The sequence below is a fragment of the Chiloscyllium punctatum genome, chromosome 8 (assembly GCF_047496795.1).
Source record: "Chiloscyllium punctatum isolate Juve2018m chromosome 8, sChiPun1.3, whole genome shotgun sequence".
In the NCBI taxonomy this organism is placed as follows: Eukaryota; Metazoa; Chordata; class Chondrichthyes; order Orectolobiformes; family Hemiscylliidae; genus Chiloscyllium; species Chiloscyllium punctatum.
In genome coordinates this window covers 3,408,737-3,432,971 of record NC_092746.1, presented here as the reverse complement: position 1 = coordinate 3,432,971, position 24,235 = coordinate 3,408,737, and the positions used below count along the sequence as shown (strand labels likewise).

The window sequence follows — 24,235 nt, the reverse complement described above, 5'->3', positions numbered from 1 at the left end:
TCGTGGCTGGTCTTCAACTTCAATTCCACTTGTCTGCACACTTCTCACATCCTTAATCAATCAAGACATCAAAAATCTGCCAATCTAAATCTCAAGTATTTTCAATGATCCAACATCCACAACCCAGTGAGGTTGATAATTCTGAAGATTTTGAGTTTTATAAAGTAATATTTCCTTCAGCAGATGCCTGTCACAATTCAGCTCTAACTCACTAAGTCCAATTTTAAGCAAGTTCATTTGGTCATAGAATCATACAGCACTAAAACAGTCCATTCAGTTCAACTCGTTGACTGTTCTTTGGTTTCCCGTTAGCATAACTTAGTTTTAAAATTTTCATTTAATGTCCGGCCAGTGACATTCCATAAATGCTGTATAGTGTTTTTCGATGTATGACTTTTTGAAGAATGAAACCTGATGCCAACTCAGCAAAGGGTCTCAAGCTACTGTTGTATTCACTGCAAGGCTTTGCAGGCTAAAGAAAATCTGTGTTTTATTATTCCAAGTACACAGCTCAAGTTCAGTTTTGTCTGTTTTCCAACTATCCCAAAATGTTGTGGTCTGGGTCTGATAAATGTAGCTGTAGGTTAATTAACCTCCATGGTTTTAACTTTTCTCTTGGCCCTATAATACCTAATATGAATGAGGTATTTCTCCCTTAAAGATGTGAAAGGGATACACTTTGAGAAGGTGTCACAGAAAAGTCAAATATTATCTGCTCCCAAACCTGTTTTGGTAGTGTGCTTAAAGATTATCCACAGATCTTGGTAAGATTTTGAACAGACATTACATGAGCCATTGGCTACATCTGGAGGTTGTTCTACTGTTTCATTACACAAAAACCTTTTAAGTCTGTGCTCAGTTTTTCACATGTCAGTTATTCTTAGAAGCAATGTGGCCAAATCTCTCAAATGAATTCTGTATGCCAAACTGACATAATTTACTTTTGGTCAGCAGAGTTAATTTGAGAGGGACCCATTCAGAATACACAAATGGCAAAACCATGTTGGTACAGTATCTCTGGATAGCTTCTCTCTGTACATTTTATCAAACTTAATTTTATGCCATGGTTTTTGGAACTAAAACACAAATTAAGTAGAATACATGTTAGTTTTTAAACTTGTAATTGACTAAGTAATGCTCTGTTTGGGCTTGTTTTAGAATCTGCCCAGTTAGATGAAAGCCAGAAATGATTACAGTAACAGTTGACAGCAGATTTGGAGGTTGATTGAATCTGCATGCGCCATATTATTGTTATTCTGGGAAACTACATGTAGAGATAAAAATGTGGTAGCAAAATAGTTCACAAATAGTTCCTGAAGTTAACAAAGGAATGTTAAAGCTATAGCCATTTGACTTTTCGTCTTTGTTGTTAAGTTTGAATTTTTGTTTTAACTTTTCTTTTTTAGTATTAGAATTAACTTGTGGATTCAGTATGATAAGTTGGATATCTAATTTACATTTTCAGCAAAAGATTGAACTGCTACTGAAGGAAAAGGATGAGTTGTTGAAAACTAAATCGGAACTTGAAGAGGAAGTACTCCAGTTAGGTGAGCGAGTGGAAAAGATTGAAAAAGAAATGCATCATGAGAAAGAAGTCTGTGACCAAATTAAAAAGGATTACAAGGTAAGCATTTCAAAGATTTTAGAGTTCTAATACAGGTTGTTCTACTAACGAGTCTTTCGTTAATGTGAATTCACTGTCATGTGACTGATGAATTGGGGATACTGTTTCTAAGGCATGATTTTTCCATAATGTGGGGTTGCGCAAGAACATAACGATTGCATTATAGAAGAACTGCCTGTAAATTTATTTCATGCACTTAGAAGATGAAGGAAACTTTGAGCTTAATTTTCTGTTTGGAGTACTATCTCTGTTTTGTTTAGGAAAAACACAGTAATTCTTGTGAATACTCATAAAAAGGTTTCCAACGCTTTTACTGCTTCTGATCTGAACAACTTTTGAAATGGAAACAAAAAATGCTGGTAATCACAGCAGGTCAGGCAGCATCTACAGAGAGAGATAGCTAATGTTTCAAGTGTAGATGACTCTTCAAGGTGCGCTGAAGAGTAATCTAGAAAGTTAGATTGCACTTTCTCGATGCATACTGCCTGACCCATAAATTTCCTGCCCTTTTTTTTTGCTTTTGGTACAGATTCCGGCAATAATTTGCTCCAACTTTGGTCAAGTTCCTTATAGAGAAGGTCTTAGCTGTTATTGAGTCTTTTATACTGGTGTAGAAGACAACATGGGTTTGTCCAATTCCAGAAAGTTATTCATATGCGGAGTTGAGAATAAATTGCAGATTCCACTTTGTTTCTGGGCTGTTCAGAACTAGATTGACTGGGCCAGTCTTGAATTTTAGTATCTCCTTTGCTGTGAGCAAAGTTGCTCTGAAATGTCATACAGTCATAGAATCATACAGAACAGAAACAGACCCTTTGGTCCAACCAGTCTGTGCTGAACATAATCCCAAACTAACTGAGTCCCACCTACCTGCTAATGGCCCATATCCCTCCAAACTTTTCCTATTCATGTATCCATCCAAATGTCTTGTAAAGGTTGTAATTGTACCACATCTACCACTTCCTCAAAATGTTCATTCCACATGCAAACGGCCCTCCGTGTAAAAAAAACAAATTGACCCCATGTCTTTTTTAAAATCTCTCTCCACTCACCTTAAAAATATGCCTCAGAGTCTTGAAATTCACCATCCTTGGGAAAAGGTAATTACCATTAACTCTATCCATACACCTCATTATAAACATCTATCAGTCAACTTTCAACTTTGTATGCTCCAGTGAAAAAGTCGCAGCCTCTACAGCCTTCTTTAAAACTTAAACCTTCCATACCCGACCAAAGTACTCTCCTATACCTACCATGCCTTAGGCAAAGACATTAAGTGCTTTCGTAATTAATAAATCTTAACTGAGGCAGTATTTATCACTGCGCCACCATCACTAAAACAGATTATCTGGTCATCATCACATTACACACTACAAGGTCCAACAAATAATAAAGTGACTCATTCACTTCCTGCATTTACAATGGTGCTGAATTTCAGTAAAGTCCTTGATTAACTATAAAACTCATTGGGACATACTGGGAAAAAAAGGTCAGTTTTTTTTTGCTTTTCTTTTTAATCAAACAAATATGTGGAATAGATAGCACTTGGGCCAACTAAGACTTAATATTCTTGAGTTCTCAATAGATATTTTTCAGTTGATTTGCAAGATTTTCTGCAACACTTATTAATTTAAGCCCCAAGAACTCATAGCTAACTTAATGGCTTTGTGAGTAATACAAGTTGCTAGATAATTGGCTGGCAGCCTTTAAAACCAAATTAGACTTTTTAAAATTTGAAGCAATAGTTTTATTTTGTAGATATGTATTTTAGTCTTTGACTTGAAGAGCATCTATTCTTTTTACAAGCTATTCAATTTAAAAATCACAGCAAAATTGTATTAGAAATTCATTGGAGTAGTTTTCTACTGCCTTTGATGTTTGAGTATTTGAACATCTCCGACAGTACAGACTTTAATAGTTAAAATACCTTTTCTAGCAGAAGTAGAAGACATTATGTTGTGCAAAGTGAGTTTTCATGAATAAAGTCTTAAGTATACCCTCATATATCGCATTCAGATCACCAAATATAAAAGGAGCTATGAGCATATTTTGGCTTTTCCTTTTTTTTAAATGGATAATTAGCCAAGTTATGGATTAGTGGTGCTGGAAGAGCACAGCAATTCAGGCAGCATCCGAGGAGCAATAAAATCGACGTTTCGGGCAAAAGCCCTTCATCAGGAATAAAGGCAGAGAGCCTGAAGGGTGGAGAGATAAGCTGGAGGAGGGTGGGGGTGGGGAGAAAGTAGCATAGAGTACAATAGGTGAGTGGGGGAGGGGATGAAGGTGATAGGTCAGGGGGGAGGGTGGAGTGGATAGGTGGAAAAGAAGATAGGCAGGTAGGAAAGTCATGGGGATAGTGCTGAGCTGGAAGTTTGGAACTAGGGTGAGGTGGGGGAAGGGGAAATGAGGAAACTGTTGAAGTCCACATTGATGCCCTGGGGTTGAAGTGTTCCGAGGTGGAAGATGAGGCGTTCTTCCTCCAGGTGTCGGGTGGTGAGGGAGCGGCGGTGAAGGAGGCCCAGGACCTCCATGTTCTCGGCAGAGTGGGAGGGGGAGTTGAAATGTTGGGCCACAGGGCAGTGTGTTTGATCGGTGCGGGTGTCCTGTAGATGTTCCCTAAAGCTCTGTGCTAGGAGGTGTCCAATCTCCCCAGTGTAGAGGAGACCGCATCGGGAGGAATGGATACAATAAATGATATTGGTGGATGTGCAGGGATAACTTTGATGGATGTGGAAGGCTCCTTTAGGGCCTTGGATGGAGGTGGTGTGGGCGCAGGTTTTGCAATTCCTGCGGTGGCAGGGGAAGGTGCCAGGACGGAAGGGTGGGTTGTGGGGGGGGGGGGGGGGTGGACCTGAACCGGTAGTCACGGAGGGAACGGTCTTTGCGGATTGCGGAGTAGGGTGGGGAGGGAAATATATCCCTGGTGGCGGGTTCTTTTTGGAGGTGGCGGAAATGTCGTCGGATGATTTGGTTTCTGTGAAGGTTGGTAGGGTGGAAGGTGTCCTTGTTACGGTTGGAGGGGTGGGGTCTGAGGACAGGGGTGCGGGATGTGGATGAGATGCGCTGGAGGGCATCTTTAACCACGTGGGAAGGGAAATTGCGGTCTCTAAAGAAGGAGGCCATCTGGTGTGTTCTGTGGTGGAACTGGCCCTCCTGGGAGCAGATACAGCGGAGGTGGAGGATTTGGGAATACGGGATTGCATTTTTGCAAGAGGTAGGGTGGGAAGAGGTGTAATCCAGGTAGCTGTGGGAGTCGGTGGGTTTGTAAAAAAATGTCAGTGTCAAGTCGGTCGTCATTAATGGAGATGGAGAGGCCCAGGAAGGGGAGGGAGATGTCATAGATGGTCCAGGTAAATTTAAGGTCAGGGTGGAATGTGTTGGTGAAGTTGATGAATTGCAGGAGCACGAGGTGGCGCCAATGCAGTCATTAGTGTAGCGGAGGAAGAGGTGGGGAGTAGTAGCCAACAAAGAGACAGTCATAGCTGGTGCCCATACATATGCCTATGGCTACCCCTTTGGTCTGGAGGAAGTAGGAGGATTCAAAGGAGAAATTGTTAAGGGTGAGGACCAGTTCGGCCAAACGAATGAGGGTGTCAGTGGAAGGGTACTGTTGGGGACATCGGGAGAGGAAAAAACGGAGGGCTTGGAGGCCCTGGTCATGGCGAATGGAGGTGTAGAGGGATTGGATATCCATGGTGAAGATGAGACGTTGGGGGCCGGGGAAACGGAAGTCTTGGAGGAGGTGGAGGGCATGGGTGGTGTCTCGAACGTATGTGGGGATTTCCTGGACTAGGGGGGATAGGACAGTGTCGAGGTAGGTAGAAATGAGTTCAGTGGGGCAGGAGCACGCTGAGACAATGGGTCGGCCAGGGTGGTCAGACTTGTGGATCTTGGGAAGGAGGTAGAACCGGGCAGTGCGGGGTTCCCGCGCTGTGAGGTTGGAAGCTATGGGTGGGAGATCTCCTGAGGTGATGAGATTCTGTATGGTCTGGGAGATGATGGTTTGGTGATGGGGAGTGGGGTCATGGTCGAGGGGGCGTTAGGAAGAGGTGTCCTCACGTTGGCGTTTGGCTTCTGGGGTCAGTGCGCCAGACTACCACTGCGCCCCCTTTATCTGCTGGCTTGATGGTGATGTCGGGATTAGAGCAGAAGGATTGGAGGGCTGCACGTTGAGGGTGAGGGGTTGGAGTGGGGGAGGGAGTTGACAGGTTGAGGCGGTTAATGCCCTGGCGGCAGTTGGAAATGAAGAAGTAGAGGGCGGGGAATAGGTCAGCGCGGGCTGTCCAGGTGGATGCAGTGTGTTGGAGGTGGGTGGGAGTCCTAATTGTGAAAATAAGCTTGGAGGCAGAAGAAGTGTTCGACGTCACAGCGTGTATTAAATTCATTGATGCGTGGACAGAGGTGGATGAAGGTGAGTCCTTTGCTGAGGACTGATTGTTCGCCCTCAGTGAGGGGAAGGTCTGGAGGGATGGTGAAAACTCGGCAGGGCTGGGGGCTGGGAGCTGGGATCTGGTGTGAGGGCGGAGCTGGTAAGTCCTGTTCTGGTAATAATAAAATTTGTGTTTAGCAAAGCAGTCTGTTCTTGACTTTCGATTGCAGTTTCAATGTACTTCAAATTAGGCAACACTACCTGTGATCTTAGTATGTTAAAAGTAAAGATGCGGCTCTGAGCATAACAGCAGTACTGTACTTTGGCAGTGATTTTTGTTGGAGGTATGAAGTTGTATTTATTTTTATAATTCTTATATCTGCAGAACTCCAACTGTTGATAAGAAGGGTAAAGATTAAAGGAGGAAGAGAGGGACAGTTGGCACTACATGTGGAAAGAATTATTTTGAAGGAAAGGTTATTGACTTCATACCTACCAAGTGTTTGATTTTGAGTCTTCTGCCTTGAAAGTTGTTCCAGAGGGCTTGTGTGGTGCGATGGTAGTGTCCTTATTGTTACAAAACTGGGTAAACCCCTCTGCTAATTTAAACCTGCCACTTAGAGAAGCTGACCTGATGCCGTTATGTGTTAAATGTTGAGAGTCGAAGAACTATCCTAGATTTTACTGTTTAAAATAAAAATTAACAGTTTTATTCTTTCAGTCCAACAGAGAACATTACAACTCCTTTCTCTTAAACCTATCTTCTACCTCCCTCTCTACAACGTAAATAAAATTAAGATGTATTACAAAAAAAATCACATTTCAATACCAGTCAGCTTTGTCAACTTTCCTTTGTAGATTTTCCTCTGGGATTTCCTGGGTTGTCTCCTCTTCTGTCTTCTGCACAACTTTTCTTATGGACAGGTACCTTTCAGAGAGGTATTTGGCTAGCAGTCTATACTTGTTGGTGCTGGCAGTTTTCCCCCTAACTGTTCAAAAATGTCTGATATTATATCCCAAAACAGTGGATTATTTCATTGGTTTAATGTCATCAAAACACTAAATTCAAATTTGATTGGATTTTGGTATCTGGGGCATAATTTAAACTGGCTAAATTTGAATTTATTTTTGTGCCATGGCAATGCAATTCCAGTTATTTGTTCCAACTAAGTGTTACATTTTTACCTTGTTCAGCACTTTCTGTGCTTAGTCAGTCCACGCCTGCACTTCATAACATTATCTGAGTCAGGAGGCCTGGGTTCAAGTCCCAGTTATTCCATTGGTGTGTAAAGGTGGTCCCTGCAAATGTTCATATGTATAAATGACCAATTTCTAATTTTGGGGATCTTGTGGTACAGTGATAACGTTCCTACCTCTGAGCCATGAGTCCCATCTGTTCCAGAGGTATGTAATAAGATGTCTGAACAAGTTGATTTAAAAAATACTAAAGAAGAGCTGAGTTTTAAATACCATTGGTGTTGGAGAAAAAAAACATATTAGGGGCGTGTCAGAGCACTGCGAGAAGAGGGGGCGGGGGGAGAGGAAAAAAAGAAAGTTGGCCCTTTAAGGGCTTTCATAGTGCAGTGGTAATTTTCCTTACGAATGAATCAGGACATCCACGTTTCAGGTCTTGCCTGCTTCAGATGTGTATAATAATATTTCTGAACAGGTTTGAGAGAATGGCTACAAGTTGTTCCAAAAACCCTAGATATATCCCAGAATCAGAAACTTTCAACAGAATTTGCCCATTACATTTTTTTTGTGTACTTTTCCCCAATTGGTCCTTCATATTAGTGATTTGTGCCTGTGCAGGTGCAGGTTTTGCTTGTCCACCCCTGTTGTGCCTCCTTATGTATGTCCTCAGTCTCATCACAAACTTCTCTTATCTGTTAATGCTGCACCCAGTAGGTTTTTAAAGAAACTGCCTTATTGAAAGTTTTAAAGAACAAAGAGTGATTTACAAGTATTGAAGTGAAATGGAAAAGTGAAAAAGCAGAATGCAATATATAAATGGGAAAAGAAAAGCAAAATGTTTTAAGAGTTATACAAACAGAATATCTCCAGTCTAATGTTATTTTATCATTTGATAAGTTTAGGTGGTTAGCTTATACATAAGATTTCAAAATTGCAAGTCATAGAGTAATAGAAATGTACAGCATGGAAGCAGACTCTTTGTTCCAACTTGTCCACGCCAACCAGATCCTAAATTAATCTAGTCCCATTTGCCAGCACTTGGCCCATATCCATCTAAACCCTTCCTATTCATATACACATCCCAGATGCCTTTTAAATGCTGTAGTTGTAGCAGCCTCCACCACTTCCTCTGGCAACTCATTTCATGCACCTACCATCCTTTGCATATAATAAGCTGCCCCTTCGGTCCCTTTTAAATCTTTCCCCTCTCACCCTATACCTATGCCCTCTAGTTCTGGACTCCCACCTCCCACCCCAGGAAAAGGACCTTATCTACTTACCCTATCCAGGCCCCTCATGATTTTATAAATCTCTATATGGTCACCCCTCAGCCTCTGACACTCCAGGGAAAGTAGCCCCAGCCTATTCAGACTCTTTCTCTAGCTCAAACCCTCCAAATCAACATCCTTGTAAATCTTTTCTGAAGCCTTTCAAGTTTCACAGCATCCTTCATATAGGAGGGATACCAGAATTGCACACAATACTCCCAAAGTGGCCTAACCAATGTCCGGTACAGCCACAATATGACCTCCCAACTCAATGCTCTGACCAATAATGGAATGCATACCAAATGTCACCTTCACTATTCTATCTACTTGCAATTCCACCTTCAAGGTCTCTTTGTTTAGCAACACTCCCCAGAAACGGCACGGCACGGTGGGACAGTGGTTAGCACTGCTGCCTCGCAGCGTCAGAGACCCGGGTTCAATTCCCGCCTCAGATGACTGACTGTGTGGAGTTTGCACGTTCTTCCTGTGCCTGCATGGGTTTCCTCCAGGTGCTCCGGTTTCCTCCCACATCCAAAATAATGTGCAGGTTAGGCGAGTTGGCCATGCTAAATTGCCCGTAGTGTTAGGTTAAGGGGTAAATGTAGGGGAATGGATCTGGGTGGGTTGCGCTTCAGCGGGTCGGTGTGGACTTGTTGGGCCGAAGGGCCTGTTTCCACACTGTAAGTAATCTAAGAAATCTAATCTAAGGAACTTGTCATTAAATTTAAGTCCTGCTCTGATTTGCCTTTTAAAATGAAGTACCTCACATTTATCTAAATTTAAATCCGTCTGACACTCCTCAGCCCGTTGGCCCATCCGATCAAGATCTTGTTGTACTCTGAGGTAACCTCCTTTGCTTTCCACTACATCTCCAGTTTTGGTGTCATCTGCAAACTTAAAGTCCTTTGTTTGAGTATCTTCCCACATAAGAATTGTAGAAAATTCTCTCAAACAAGGGTCAGGTCACTGTCTGGAGCTTGTTACGTTTTCTTCTGAATAATGGTAGAAAATCAAACTGAAATAATAAAAGGAGAAAGCTCAATGAATTTCCTTATCAATTATGAAGTAGTCCAGGTGAGTGCAGTAGCTAAGGCTGAAGTGTTTGCAGCCATCTTCAACCTGAAGTGGTGAATGTATAATTCTTTGCAGCTTTTTACTTTTTGTGCCAGAGTTGGTCTCCTGGTTTGATTGAAATGGAGTAAGGGATATTCTAGACATGGAGAATGTACATTTTGTTGAAATACCATTATGCTAATGCTGCTGCCCTTAGTGGTCTGTTAGACCTATCTGAATTCAGCACATTTGGTGTATGGTGATAAGTGCCACACAATATCACGCAGTGCCCTCACTGAAGGTAAAGAACCAATTCTACAGGACTGTGTGATGGTTATTCCTGCTAGCATTGTCATGAAACAATGTATAAATGATTGGTTGGTGAGGATGGGGTCAAGTTTCTTTGTCCTTTTTGACTTGATGATGTAATACTCCATGGGGTCCAACGTTAATACAGAGGACACCTTGGGCAACTCCTAACTGTGTACTCTTGTGCTGTCATCCCCCAGTGGATCAGTCCTGCTGATTGAGCAGGGTGGTAATGTGAGCATACAATCAGAAGAACCATGAACAGGCATAGGTCATGCAGCCATTTAGCTTGTTCTACCCCTCAACAGGATCATGGATCATTTGAGCATGGCCTCAAATTCCCATTCCTGCAACCCCCCCCCCCATATCTTGCTTATTTGGTAATCAAAGCTTCTTTTGCATACTAGTTTACTGCATGCCCCTCAGTTAGAATCATACCCATGGATCATCAATTTCCTCTTCTTTGACTAGCTAGTGGTGAAAGAAGGTGTGACTTGAGTCAGTACAGTTGTTGCTTGACTCGTGAGATAGCTTTCCCAATTTTTGCACAAAGTGCAAAGTATTGCAACCGTTAAATTCAAGTAAGTATAAATATTTGCTGTGAAAAGTTCAAATTTGCTGCCTGTGGTGAAGTGGTGGTGTCCCTACCTGGGGCCAAGACATCCAGGGTTAAGTCCTACATGCTGTGCAAATGTTAGAATGTGTCCAAACAGGTTTATTACAAAAATTTAAGTTCAAATTCTAATTTGTTGCCTTGCTTAATCTCCTTGTTAATTTTTTTTTTGTTCACATTATATAACTAGGATCTCTTCCAGAGTTCGGAAGCCTTAAAAATCGAGAAAGAAGACATTGAGAAAAGGTTTAAGGAAGCTGTCACAAAAATTACGCAACTTGAAGAAGATATCGTAACTGCTAACCAGAAAGCCATTGTAAAGGAAACTGAATTAGACAGGTACGAAAACTTTTACGTGCTGTGAAGTTAGCTTCCTGTCTGAATTTGTAACTATAGAAAAATTTTATGATTTGTCATGGGTGTTTAGTGATTAGCCCTCCATAGAGAATGAACATGCCTCCATAAGTTAGTCATCAATATTACATCCTCCTCCTATACACCCCTGTCACCACCAAATTGATGTTACTTTTCCTTCTCCCTTTTTCTTAGCCCCAAGCTATTGTAAATGGATATTTTTTATACACAAGATATATTTTCCTGTAATTTCTGGAATAAGGTGAGTTGAGAGTGATCGCCTTAGATATGAAGCTAGTGTTTGATGGAGTGTGGCATCAGAGTCTGAGCAAAATTCAATTCAGTAGGAATTGCGGGGAAGCTGCTGTGCTGGCTGGTACCATAGCTAGGACAAGGCAAGATGGGTTCTGGTTAGGGTTAGAATCCAATCATCTAAAGCTCAAACGTCGTTGCAGGATATCTTCTGAGCAGGTCCACCCATTTTCTCTAGCTTCCTCAATGACCTTTGCTCCAGCGTAATGCTAGAATTTTGTTCTGAGTAACTTTCATTGTCATTCCATAAAGCCTAATTACCAAGTACACGTCAAGAGTATAACACTGTTCACTTGCTGGCTGCAAGCTGTCCCATCTAGTCTCATAAAGCTCAATAGTACCTGTTTGTGGCTCAGAGATTGGTGTGTGAAAAATAGTAGTTCTTTATTTATGGTGCCCTGGCACCAGCACTGTGAAAGCTATGAGCTATACTGTTGGATTGGTCTTGATCTGAACACTGCTGCAACAAGTATTTTTTTTACCTGAAGCAGTAGAGAGCACTTCAAATTAAGTTGCAAGGATCAGGGTTCAGGTGAGAGTAGATAAGTTAAAGGGCAATCGCCCAAGAAGAGAGCAACGTAGTGAGGAAGTTAGTGATAATCAGCATATTGCCGGGAGATGCAGAGTGTGCAGACTTACGAATGTGCTCATAGGTAACAGGCTCAAGAGGCTGAAGGGCCAACTCTTGTTTCTATTTCTTATGGTCTTATACGGCTAGAGATTTCAAGAAGTAACAAATAAAGGCTCTGAATGCAATATTAGCATTTGTAAGAAATGAGAGGAATAATGGCTCAGATCAAAATATGTACGATCCAATAGCAGTTACAGATACATGGTGCAAGATAACAAAGCCTGGGATGTGAATATTCAACCATATGTGGCACTTGTTTTGAAGATCAAAATCTTCATTCAATTTGGGGAGGAATAAAAAAAATCGCTCTGTTTAAAAAGTGAGAGTGATTTATTGGCCTCTTAACTGTACCAACACTGTAGGACCGCCTTCTACAGGGCAATTAAAATGGACAATATGTTGTTGTCTTAAAAGCATTGCCCGCCTTCCAAATTAATAAAAAAAATTCCATTACCAACAAAATTTTCTTTGCTATTTTGGACACTGAATCTTACAGCAGAGGTGAGTTTAAACAGAAAGGAATCAAAATCTCTGTTGTGCTGGGACCAGGTGGGAAGGGAAATGGAAAATAAATAATGGACAAAGAAATAACAAAAGTCCCATGAAATATCAACAAAAAATGTTTGAAAGTTAATTCCAGTTCGTTCCTTGAAAGGTCATTTGTTGAAACACAACACATGTATAGTCATAAGCACAGAAACAGACCCTTTGGTCTGATTAGTCCAAGCCATAATCTCAAACTAAACTAGTCCCATCTGCCTACTCATGGCCCACACCTCTCCAGGCATTTCTTATTCATGTACTTACCTAAATATCTTTTAATCATTGTAACTGTACCCACATCCACCACTCCCTCGGAAGCTCATTCCACACATGAACCATTCTGTGTTTGAAAGAAAAAGTGTCGCTCGTGGTTTTTTTTTAAACTTCTCCTCTTTCTTCTGCTCTTGAGTCTTGAAATCCTCTCCCCAGGAAAATACACCTGCCATTTAGCTTATCTATTCCTCTCAATATTTTATAAACCTCTGTAAGGTCACCTGTCAACCACCTCTGCTCCAGTGAAAAAGGTTTCAGCTTATCCAACCTCTCCTTGTAACTTAAACTCTCCATTCCTGGCAAAACCCAAGTAAGTCTCTTCCAAACTCTCTCAAGCTTAATATCCTTTCTAGTACTTTAGAAGATGCCTCCCCAATATCTTGTACATCCTCAACATAACATCACAACTCTTCTACTCCAAGGTCTGAGTGTTGAAGGCAAGCATGCTGAATGCCTCTAACCACCCTATCTATATGTGGTTCAAACTTAAAAGAATTAGTTACGTGAACCCGTACGTCTCTGTGCTCTACAACGCTACCCAATGCTTTACTTTTAATTGTAGAATTCCTGTCATTATTTGTTTTTACCAAAATGCAATAACTCTCATTTTTCCAAATTCAATTCCATCTGCCATTCTTCAGCCCAATTGATCAAGATCTCTTTATAATCTTAGATAACTTTCTTCACCGTCCACTATACCACCAATCTTGGTGTCGTCTGTGAACTTACTAACCATGTCTTCTATGCTCTAATTGAAATCATTGATATAAGTGAACCCAGTACTGATCCCTGTGGAACAGGCTGGTCACAGGCCTCCAGTCCAAAAAAACAACCCTGCACCATCACTCTTTGTGTCCTGCTATAAAGCCAATTTTGTATCCAACTCGCAAGCTCACCCTGAATCCCATGTGATCTCACTTTACTAATTAGTCTACCATGTGGAACCTTGTCAAAGGCTTTACTAAAGTCCAAGTAAACAATGTCTACCACTCTGCCCTCATCGGTCTTCTTTGTTACTTCCTCAAAAATCCCAATCAAGTTTCTGAGAGACAATGTTTCCTCTCTGAAAGCCGTGCTGACTGTTCCTAATGTCCTTCCCTCTCCAAATGCATATAAATCCCATCTTTAAGAATCCCTAATAATAAATTGTCCACCACCAAAGTTAGACTCTCAGGTCTATCGTTCCCAGGCTTCTTACATCACTCCTTAAACAAAGGCAGAAACCCCAAATCTATTCAAAGGTTAATTGTATTGAGTTGAAATCATTTAATGTGAGAGATTCATGATTACATAAATATCTGAAGTGTGTTCATTCTTTTATTGAAATACCGTTGCAGAAAAATTTTAAAGGGTTTTTATGATCAGCTCAGGTAAGGATCTTAATCATGATCAATTTGTCCGAAATATAAATTCTACAAAACAGCGGTCAGTTGACTCATTGTAATTCAAGCCAATCTCATTGTTTGTTTGTATAATTTTGAGTAATTCGATACTTGCATTCTGATTTTTATTGAATTTTGAAATAAATAATGAACAGTTGCTTTTGTTTCCTAATGAATGCTTAAATGGAAAGAGAAGTCTTGCCTAAGCTTCCATTCAGAGTTCAATTATTTTCATCTTAAAGAACTTCTCTAAAGTGTTAGTTAAGTTGTACTACATGGTATTGTTTGTAAAATCTATTTAGACTAAGTATAACTTTTACCTCCATAGTTAAGAGATATGTTATCTTAGTGACTTACTGTCCTACAAAAATAGCCAAATAACTCTGACATATAGGCTATAATGTTGCAGTGGGCCTGGCAGCTTCTTGAATTGTAAAAGTATTTGGACAAAAATGGAGACAACTCATCATTTTACTACTTCAGCTCCTTATGCAGAAATTACCTTGATCGCTATTTAAAAATGGAGGCTGAAATGATGATGTATAATGTATTGGAAATTTCCCGTAAAACACGCCAGACCTTTCTTGCATTTTGAAATCAAGTTCTCACTTCAATTTGTTAAAAATTCTATCACAAGTTAATTTCTTAACAGACTTCCAGTTTTCAAACGTTCAGTTTTTTTAAATTTCAGGTTGAAATGTTATATTTTGCTCCAGCCTGAATTTGTTTTATGTGAGAATGTTGAAGATGTATATTGCAGCACTGCATGAGGACAAACTTTAATTTGTGGCTTTAAAATAGTTTTATTAATAGTACTTCTTTTCGGTCATTGTTACATTCTGATGTCAGTTATACTTCCTTGAGATTTATGTTATGACGTAGCTAAAGATGTGTCATTGCTTCCCCAGCATAAAACACAAACTGAGGAGACTCATTGTTGATAAAGAACAACTTGAATTGCAGTTGAAGAACGAAAAGGATGAGAAAGAGCTTTACAAGGTAATAGGTTAAAAATCACACAACATCAGGTTAACAGGTTTATTTGGAGTTACAAGCTTTTGGAGTGCTGCACCTTCATCAAATGAGTGTTGCTCATTTTTGAGGAAGTTACAAAGAAGACTGATGAGGGCAGAGTGGTAGACATTGTTTACTTGGACTTTAGTAAAGCCTTTGACAAGGTTCCACATGGTAGACTAATTAGTAAAGTGAGATCACATGGGATTCAGGGTGAGCTTGCGAGTTGGATACAAAATTGGCTTTATAGCAGGACACAAAGAGTGATGGTGCAGGGTTGTTTTTTTGGACTGGAGGCAGTTAGTGAGGCAGGATCATAGGGCACATAATTTATACTAAAAGATCAATGTGTCATACTACTGATGTGAAGTATTGAATAAACCTAAACTGCTGTTAAGTCTTTAATCACTTAGAATGGGGTTGTAGGTTTCGAATGTTTTTTAACTTCCTCTGACACAGTCCAACACTGGCACCTCCATATCAAGGTAATAGGTGTAATAGCTTTTGGTTCCTTAGGTTAACTTTTGGTTTTAAAAAAAGCCTACTCCTTGTTTACACTGTATAAAATCAAGAAACTTGTATTATGATCCCAGCCTTTTGGTCATCTGAACTCTAAACTCTTCATATGGTCCAGCATCAGATCATCTCATTCAATTTTGAAATGCCATTTTATTCTTCCACTTCCAAATAATTACCAAACCATTCTAATAATTAACATTTAGTTGTTTCTTTTGTGCTCATGAGATAAATGTGCTGATCTTGTATTGCAGTAGTTTTTGAGCGGGTTATCCGTTCAAATTCCATGTAGATCTTGATCATTGTTTTTTGAATCTGTTTAGGTTTGAAATAATCTTAGAAGCACTTTTGGTCTTGTGCAAAATGCTCCTTTATATGTTTAAGTTAGATTTTATATTAAAAAAAGTTCATCTACTAGGCATTTGATTTCTATTTGACATTGAACAAAATAATTAACTTGCATAAGTAATTTCATTTATTTGCAGGTCCATGCAAAGAATACAGAAATTGAAAACACAAAGCTAGTTATGGAGATGCAATCTGTTAAAAGTCTCGATGCCACTAAAGAAAACATGCTGGCACATTTCAAGGAAGAAGTTGCAAGACTACAGCAATGCTTGTCAGAAAAAGAGAAATTGCAAAAGGAGCTGTTGGTTAATGCTTCTAACATGGTAAGAATGCTGATTCAAGAAAAAAATCTTCTAAAATGTCATGAGTTCCTCACAAAACTACTTGAGTGGCTCAACCATCAAAAGATGAATACGTGTCTGTACACCCCGCTGACAAAGTGAAGAGGAGAGATGGAACAGATGATCAGAGTGCCCCCAGCAAAAGACAAATGAAGTGGAATATCAGTGCATAATAGATATTGATTTCTGGTGTGAGTAATCAGCAATAGGTTTGCTTAGAGCAAACCATGCAAACAAAACATAGGAGTAGGGGAGGGGGGTTTAATAAAATGGGACATAGTGATCGTGCCCTTAAGTTTTTAAATTTAATGTTGAGTCCTAAAGGCTGTTAAGTGCTAAAGTGGAAAATGAGATACCATCTTTTGAGCTTCTGTGAGCTTTGTTGGAGCACTGAAGTAGACCTAAGGCAGAAATATTAACATGACATCAAGATGGTGTATTTGAAATGGCTAACATTTCTATAAAATATCTCTCATTTATAATGACTCCACCAGTCTTTTGTTACCTGACCCTATTTTTTTGGAATTCCCTTCCTAACCCCTCCATCTCATTTTACCTTTTTCAGGATGCTCCTTAAAACCTAATTCTTTTGGCCATCTTCCCTTTTGTCTTATGTGATACATTGCCATAAAATGATTATGACTGGTGTTTTCTGACAAAAGTGCATAGTTTTAGTTCTGACTGTCCAGCATATGACAGTAGTGAGCAATGATTGCTGAACGTTAGTTCTACATGATGTTTGAAGTTTAGTATATTTGGTGTACTTAAAATCAGAACTATTTTTATCATAACAAAAGCAAAAGGTTGAAGATGGTGGAGATCCAAAAAAATAAAAATGTGCTGGAGAGTCTCTACGGGTGTTGCACCATCTGAACAGAGAAACAGAGTTAATGCTTTGAGTCAAATATGACTACTTTTTGGAACTATTTTTAACTTTCCTGATTATTAGTGACAGAAGAGACATACTGTGGAAGGTATAACAAATATCAAACGAGCAACAATTTAGACTGTGTGAGATAAGGGATGCTTATTGGTCAGCAAGTAGATTCTGGTTAAAGTGTTGCCATGGCGAATGCATTTGGGCAGTAGTTTTCGATTTTTTTAAAGCATTAGATTACTTTTTGAATTTAATTGCTGATCAGGATCTACCCCAAAGAAATTCTCGAATAAACACTTTTTGTGTTATAGAAAGATAAAACTAAGTATGTTTAATTTTTCATTTTGTCTTCTACTCACTAAGTCTCATTATGATGACTATGATTGCACATTATCTGCCAGTGGCCTGAAGTTTGTGTTGCAGTTTGTTGTGTGCAGGTTGTGTAGAATCCATTCAATGATTATCTGAGAAGTGGGTGCGATACTTGAACTTGATTAACTGTTGCTCTGTCCCGGTGGTATGTGGAGCGTATGAATTGACCCACACTATGAGCCTGCCTCATGATCTTACATCGGTTGTTAGTGCAACACTTACTAAATTGGAAATTGTTCAGCTTCACTAGTTAGTTGAGGACATCTTATAGATATTATCCATCAAGTCTCAAGATCAGTATTTTTTGCCAAGGACTGATCTTGAGGTTTCTTGAGGTATACATTGGAATTTCAGGGATTACTCATTAGTTTCATTGTTTTTATTTTCACTCTGAATAGATGATGCCATTACTTAGTAGCAGTAATATCTTCTGACATGCAGAAACAACCCCATTCTGTTTTGTAGAGCTTCATTCCCATGGGCAGGACCCTCTCACCCCAAGGTTGCTCACTATTCATTTTGAACTTACCAGCAACAAGCACAGCAGAGAAATAGACATTGAGTGGTGGAGCTGCTTTCATTCCCTCCTATTTTATTTATGAGGGTAACTTTCCTCTCTTCGTACCTGTAAGTGGATTTTTGAGGTTGACTTAACAATTTTGGAAATCAATGTGTGCTCTGATCATTTTCCTCTGAGATTTCCATTTCTACTGGTAGTGTGATATGCAAAATGAGGAAACAAAAACAATAGAATGATGGGATAAATTTACTTATTTAACCAAGAAGCTGATTTTTGAGAGCAAATAGATAGGAAGGGTGGAAACAGCTGGCAAATAAGGAACGTTTGCCTTGTCACCTGGTCTGATGGAGTATGCTGGAGGGCCAATAATGAATGACCGTATAACAAGGGAGACTTTTGAATGGAATAGGGAGGAATTGGTGCAGTTGTTAGAGTGAGAGTGGCTTTTAAAATTGGAATAGATAATACTAATGCAATGTCATAGGTGATGTGTTTGGGGCTGGTGTGGAAGTGAAAAGCTCAAAGTGCACGTAAGATCTTTAACTGAAGGTAACCAGAAACGCACTGAACTCAAATGTAACAAGAAAGATAAATGTAAGTTAAAATAGTGGGTTGACCTTTCTTGTTACCTTACTATTAACTTAGTTAACTGGAAATAAATGTCTTCCTTGTAGGTAGACTGTTTATTGGCTGTGTTGTACACCATTTTTAGAACCTCCTGTTTAAAACTAATTTTGGATAGTAATTGTGATTTGCCTCTCTGTTTTTGCATCTGTATTTCTCAGATCATCCAACTTTTCAAAAGTCCTAAGGATCAAGTGTCTTGTAAAGTCCTTCAGCATTATTGCATATGTGCGCTGCTGGCTGATCCTTTTCTTCTCACTTGCCGTGACGGTTTTAAATATTTGGTTTGTTCTGATGACAAAAATAGTAGCTATAAAATGTTCACAAATTGTTAATTTTTGTGATTTTTCAGGATGAAGTGTCTGTTCTTCGTGAACATTTACGCAGAGCTGAGGAGCATGTACAAGCGAGCGATCAGAAAGTGGCGTTGATTGCTCAGGAGCTTGCTGATGCTTCCAATACACGTGACAAGACAATGGGTGATCTACACAATGCACGAATAAAAATTGATTTGCTAAAAGATGAGCTTGCTGATACTGAGAAGAAATATAAGGCAGAGATCCAAATGCTAAAAGCTGCATTATCAAAAAAAGAAAAGGTATGTTTTATGGCACTTGCTAACTTTCTTCTCTTCTGTTTTGGATATTAATGTTGTTGCATGCGTGAAATTTTCTCTTTTCCAAATACCCTGTTTATTAATTAAGCTCATTGTCCACCAAATTAAGTCTGATTTTGCCGTCGCCAGTGTTTTGCCACTCTCAGAACAGCTCTGTGCTAGTTATATTTCTTTCTGTGACAATTCAGTTGCTCGAGAGCAAGTATAAGACTTCATGATCCAAAGAGTGGGCTTTTAGCAGGAAAAGCTACACATGTGGTTTAAGCGATGCACCTTTGGGCGTCGAGGAGCATAATGCCTTTGCCCTGATAAATTAAAAATTTAAGTGCATGTCTCTGAGAATGCTGAGTCCCAGATCAAGGAGGTGCAGCAGGTCCCAATAACCAAGGCTTGTGTTCAAGGTGTGCCACTGTGCTCGGATTGAGATTTCTGCCCAGGCAGTGGTGTGTGTAGAATTGGCTTCATAGCTCCCCTTCCTTTTCCAGATTTTCTGCCATTCTTTGATTCCAGTTTATCTTGGACAGATGCATTCACATTACAATGAAGTTCACTTTCCTCCATTCTATTCCTGTTAGTTTAGACTGCTCCTCGTTCTTGAATACTTCAAACCTATATGGAATGATACAATAATAACTTCTCACTACCAGTTCCTCGAAAGATATCTGCTTCACTTCATTACTGAAAACCAGATCTAGCAATGCTGTTTTCGTCATTGGCCTGGAAATAGGTTGATCAAGCAGATTCTTCTGAAACCAGTTGAGGGTTCATACCCTTTCTCTCCCCTTGACATTGTTATTATCTAACTTTATAATACCAAGAAATCCAATTCAAAATAAATTCTTTGTGACTTACAAGTGATATAAAAACATAGAACTTCTCACCGCTGACTGGTTGAAGTAAGTAGTATGTATGAATATATTTTAAGAGAAATATATTTTAAGAGAAATTTTAAGAGAAACAAATGAGAGTATGAGGAATAGATAGTTATAATAGTGAATCTTGATGGGAAAAGACTTGCATGAAGCATGAAGGCTGGAAAGAACCGAGCTGGTTTGTCTATTTCTGTTTCACATCTTTTGTGATATTAAGAAAGTTGAAGCCTTAATCATCGCTACTGCAAAGCTTTTGCATGTTTCATCCAAATTTGCTCCAGTTCTTCTTAATGCACTCAATAGTGTAATGACACCTCTGTTGTTTATCTCTAATGAAATAGGGTTCAGTCTTTGCTTATGGTAGATGGTGGAATTTGAATTCAACAAAAATCTGGAAATAAGAATCTAATGTTGACTCTTGTCTGGTCAACATGTGATTCCAGACCTGCAGCCATGTGGTTGACTCTTAATTGCACTTTGGGTAATTAGGCAATAAATGTTGGCCTGTAATGCCCACATGTGTACCTTGCATAAACCGATAAGCAGCTGATTCATCCCAGCAATCTTCTTTAGTCAATTGAGTTCTTATTATATTTATTTATTTGTTTAATTTGGGTCAGTTTGATTTAAATTGGCTTTTAGTTTTGAAGGAATTAGTTCTCAGAATATATTTTATTGTTGAATATATCCTAAATTGCATTTGCTGATATGCATCACATGCCTTATTTAAAGTGTAAATATTCTTTAGAACATGACTATCCCTCGTACCTTGTATTGGCGATCCCACAACTTCTACAATCAAAACATTTTTTTAATTGTTCCTGAATGTTTGAGTTGAAGATCTGTCTAAAAACTGTTCTATTCATCAGTTGAATTTCACCTCTTGTCTCATCTAACATTTTAATCTAAAAATGTTTTCTTCAGTTGTGGTTGATCACAAAATTTGAAAATTCAATGTCCTTTGAGTCTTTCCCTTCAATCTCATTCCTCCATCTAATCATATTCCTTGTCATGTATTTACAATATCCTTTTATTTCCCCTGTCGGACTATGAATGATTGGTGCTCAGCAAAGGGCTGTGCTTTGTCCCCTTGATCTCCAAACTTGATTAATTTTGAGCTGGCTCTGTGCTGAGCTCCTCATCTATCATCATCTCCTTTTGTGACCAGTTCTTTGCTTAGCAGTTCTTTCTTGCCCTTTAACCTGTTGCCAGTCTCGACCTGGACCATGAGTCCTACCTTCATGTTCCACTCTTACTTGGGTTCTGTCCTTCATCTATATTTCTAGTACATTGGTGACTACCATTCTCATCCTGAACTTGAACTTTTTTCCAATTCTTGTCCTTCTGGCACCTTCTCTGCACTTCCTTTCCTTTTACCGACTTCAGTCTCTATTCCTGGAGATAAACTATCAATGAATATTTGCTGTAATCCATGAACTTCACAATTGCCTTAGCTTCATTTTCTCACATCACACTCTGTGTGAGAATTCCATGCTGTTCTTCAACTTTCTCTGTCAGAATGATGCTAATGGTGTATGTATTCCTTTTTGCTAAGATAAGGTGCAATTCTCCCACGTGATTGTCAGAGTCGTGAAAACCATCAATCCCATTTCCCACACTTCATCTTTAACCTATCTGCTTCCTTACCATGTCCATAAGGCTCCCCTTCCACCTCACCAGTCTCTACTAAACAGATCATCCTCTGCCATTTTTGTCACTTCCAATGTAATGCTGCCACCGAGCACATCTTCCTTCTTGCTTTTCAGAATTCCAAAGTAAGCTTCCCATTGCAATGATTAACTCATTGAATGTCCCTAGCACCTATTCTCCATCCTATAATTCAATTGTTTATTCAAATGGAAATGATGTAATCGCAGTCTTTTTACCTGCGTATTCAAAACCCTTCTACATGATGCAGTGGTTTGTGTCTTTCATATACTATATTTGCAAGTGATGTGTTGTCTCCTGTGCACCGAGGAGACCAGACATAAATTGGGTGATTGCTTTGCATTCTCCTGAGCTTCTGGTTGCCTGTCTTCTTTATTTCCTACACTCTCTTCATGTTCACTTTTACTTCTGAATTTCTTAATTTTGCTTTGGATGATAATAGATATATTTATCTTATGTTTCTTTACTGATCTCATTACTACTCTATTCTCTCCTGGAGTGCCAACTTTTTAAAATCATTTAATCACTCCCATCTTCATCCTATAACTGATCTTTCCTGTCATTCATTTTCCACTGTCTTCCTTGTTCCTTGCCTAAAACCCAATGTATTTTTCATTTTTTCCACATCTAAGGAGAAATTGTTTAACTAATCTTGTCCTTAATCTATAAGGCATAAGTGACGAGTGTTATGCAACATTGTTCACTTGACTGGCCAAGTACAGCTCCAGCAACATTCAATACAACTATCAAAGATAAATAGTCTACTTGATTGGCATCACATTCACCACCTTCAACATTCATTCGTTCTGCCACCAATGTAGCATGCCTTTAGTGTGCAGCTATAACTCACCAAAACACCGTCAACAGCACTTTTCAAATCCATGAACTCCTCCACCTCGAACAGCAAGAGCAGCAGATGCATTGGAACACCAGTGATCGCAAGTTCCTTCCCAAGACACACACCATCCTGACTTGGAACTCTATATCGTTCCTTCTGTGTTACTGGACCAAATTCTGGACTTCCCTTCCATACTGTAGTATACTTACTCTCCATAACTGTTATCGTTCAAGAAGGCATCTCACCAGCATCCTCTCCAAAGGCAGTCATAGAGAATACAGGCAATAATGGGAAGATGCGCATTAATGCTGGCCTAATCAGTGATGGTTACAGACAACAGTCATTGAGCTGAAGCATTCACACTTTTATTCACCGTTGTTTTCTGATCCACTGAATATTTTCAATGTTTGTTGTTTTTATTTCGGGTTTTCAGTAGCAATGATAGGTTGTTTTTGTGTATGTTATTATAACTTCCCAGGAGTACCAATGAGAACTGGATGTAGTGATCCTTGCTTATAGTCCAGGTGTTCATTTCCAATCTTCTGAAATAAAAGTAATTCAAAGTTAGAGACATAAATCTCGATGTAAATTAAGTTGTTTTACTACTTCATAAAAAGTCAGCATAGAGTATAATTGCCTGTTTTAGAGTTTCTGAAAATGAATAGCAGATATCCTGTTGTCTCAAATGTGGCTAAAATTGGTGATCTCACATAAGTCCCAATTTCCCACTGTCCTAGTAGCTCCAATGTGATTGTTACATCAGTCGATGACTTCCTTTGAAATAATTTGAAACTAAAAATAGCTTAAAAATACATGTTGCCGTTCTTTCTATCGAAACGGGAAGCCAACTCCCAAATTAGAGCAATGCTGAATGCAAATTAATTGCAAAGTTAATTCAAACTTTGTGTTTGAATTCAAAGAGGCACCTTTATGAAGTTGTTGAAGACAAAAAAAAATGCAGACACACCTTAGCTGCAAAATAATGTATGATAATGTCATACTGTAAACTTATCATTTGGCAAATTGATGCTAGGGTTCTTCAGTGGCTGACAATACAGTGGAACAAGAGCTGCATAAAGAAGTCGAAGATTTAAAGCTAAGGTTGCAGATGGCTGCAGAACATTACAAAGAAAAATACAAGGACTGCCAAAAACTGCAAAAGCAAGTTCTTAAACTGACAGAACAGTTGGTGAGTACAGTATTTATTTTAGATTACTGGGTAATGTAATAACTTGAAATGATTGAAATTTTTTTTGTTCTTTCATGAATGTTGTATCTAATTTTTTTGATTTCTTAGTTCTGTATCTGAAGTATTAATTAAATATTGGGAGGTTCAGGAATTGCAGTTTTGTTGTAGAAGTGTTAGACCAGTGTAATATAAAGTATCATTATGTTTAGATTAGATTAGATTACTTACAGTGTGGAAACAGGCCCTTTGGCCCAACAAGTCCACACCGCCCCGCCGAAGCGCAACCCACCCATACCCCTACATCTACCCCTTACCTAACACTACGGGCAATTTAGCATGGCCAATTCACCTAACCTGCACATCTTTGGACTGTGGGAGGAAACCGGAGCACCCGGAGGAAACCCACGCAGACACTGGGAGAACGTGCAAACTCCACACAGTCAGTCGCCTGAGGCAGGAATTGAACCCAGGTCTCTGGCGCTGTGAGGCAACAGTGCTAACCACTAGTGTTTGAG

At 39.4% G+C, this 24,235-nt stretch overlaps 1 protein-coding gene across 1 annotated transcript in view; it reads left to right on the top strand.

Moving 5' to 3' along the window:
• Nucleotides 1-24,235, top strand: part of tax1bp1b (Tax1 (human T-cell leukemia virus type I) binding protein 1b) — a 101,840-nt gene that overhangs the window by 44,544 nt on the left and 33,061 nt on the right. Inside the window, exons 5-10 of the mRNA XM_072575048.1 lie at nucleotides 1,466-1,624; nucleotides 10,621-10,769; nucleotides 14,834-14,924; nucleotides 15,941-16,126; nucleotides 18,890-19,135; nucleotides 23,565-23,720. Coding sequence (XP_072431149.1) covers nucleotides 1,466-1,624; nucleotides 10,621-10,769; nucleotides 14,834-14,924; nucleotides 15,941-16,126; nucleotides 18,890-19,135; nucleotides 23,565-23,720 — 987 coding nt within the window. The remainder of the gene's footprint in view (nucleotides 1-1,465; nucleotides 1,625-10,620; nucleotides 10,770-14,833; nucleotides 14,925-15,940; nucleotides 16,127-18,889; nucleotides 19,136-23,564; nucleotides 23,721-24,235) is intronic.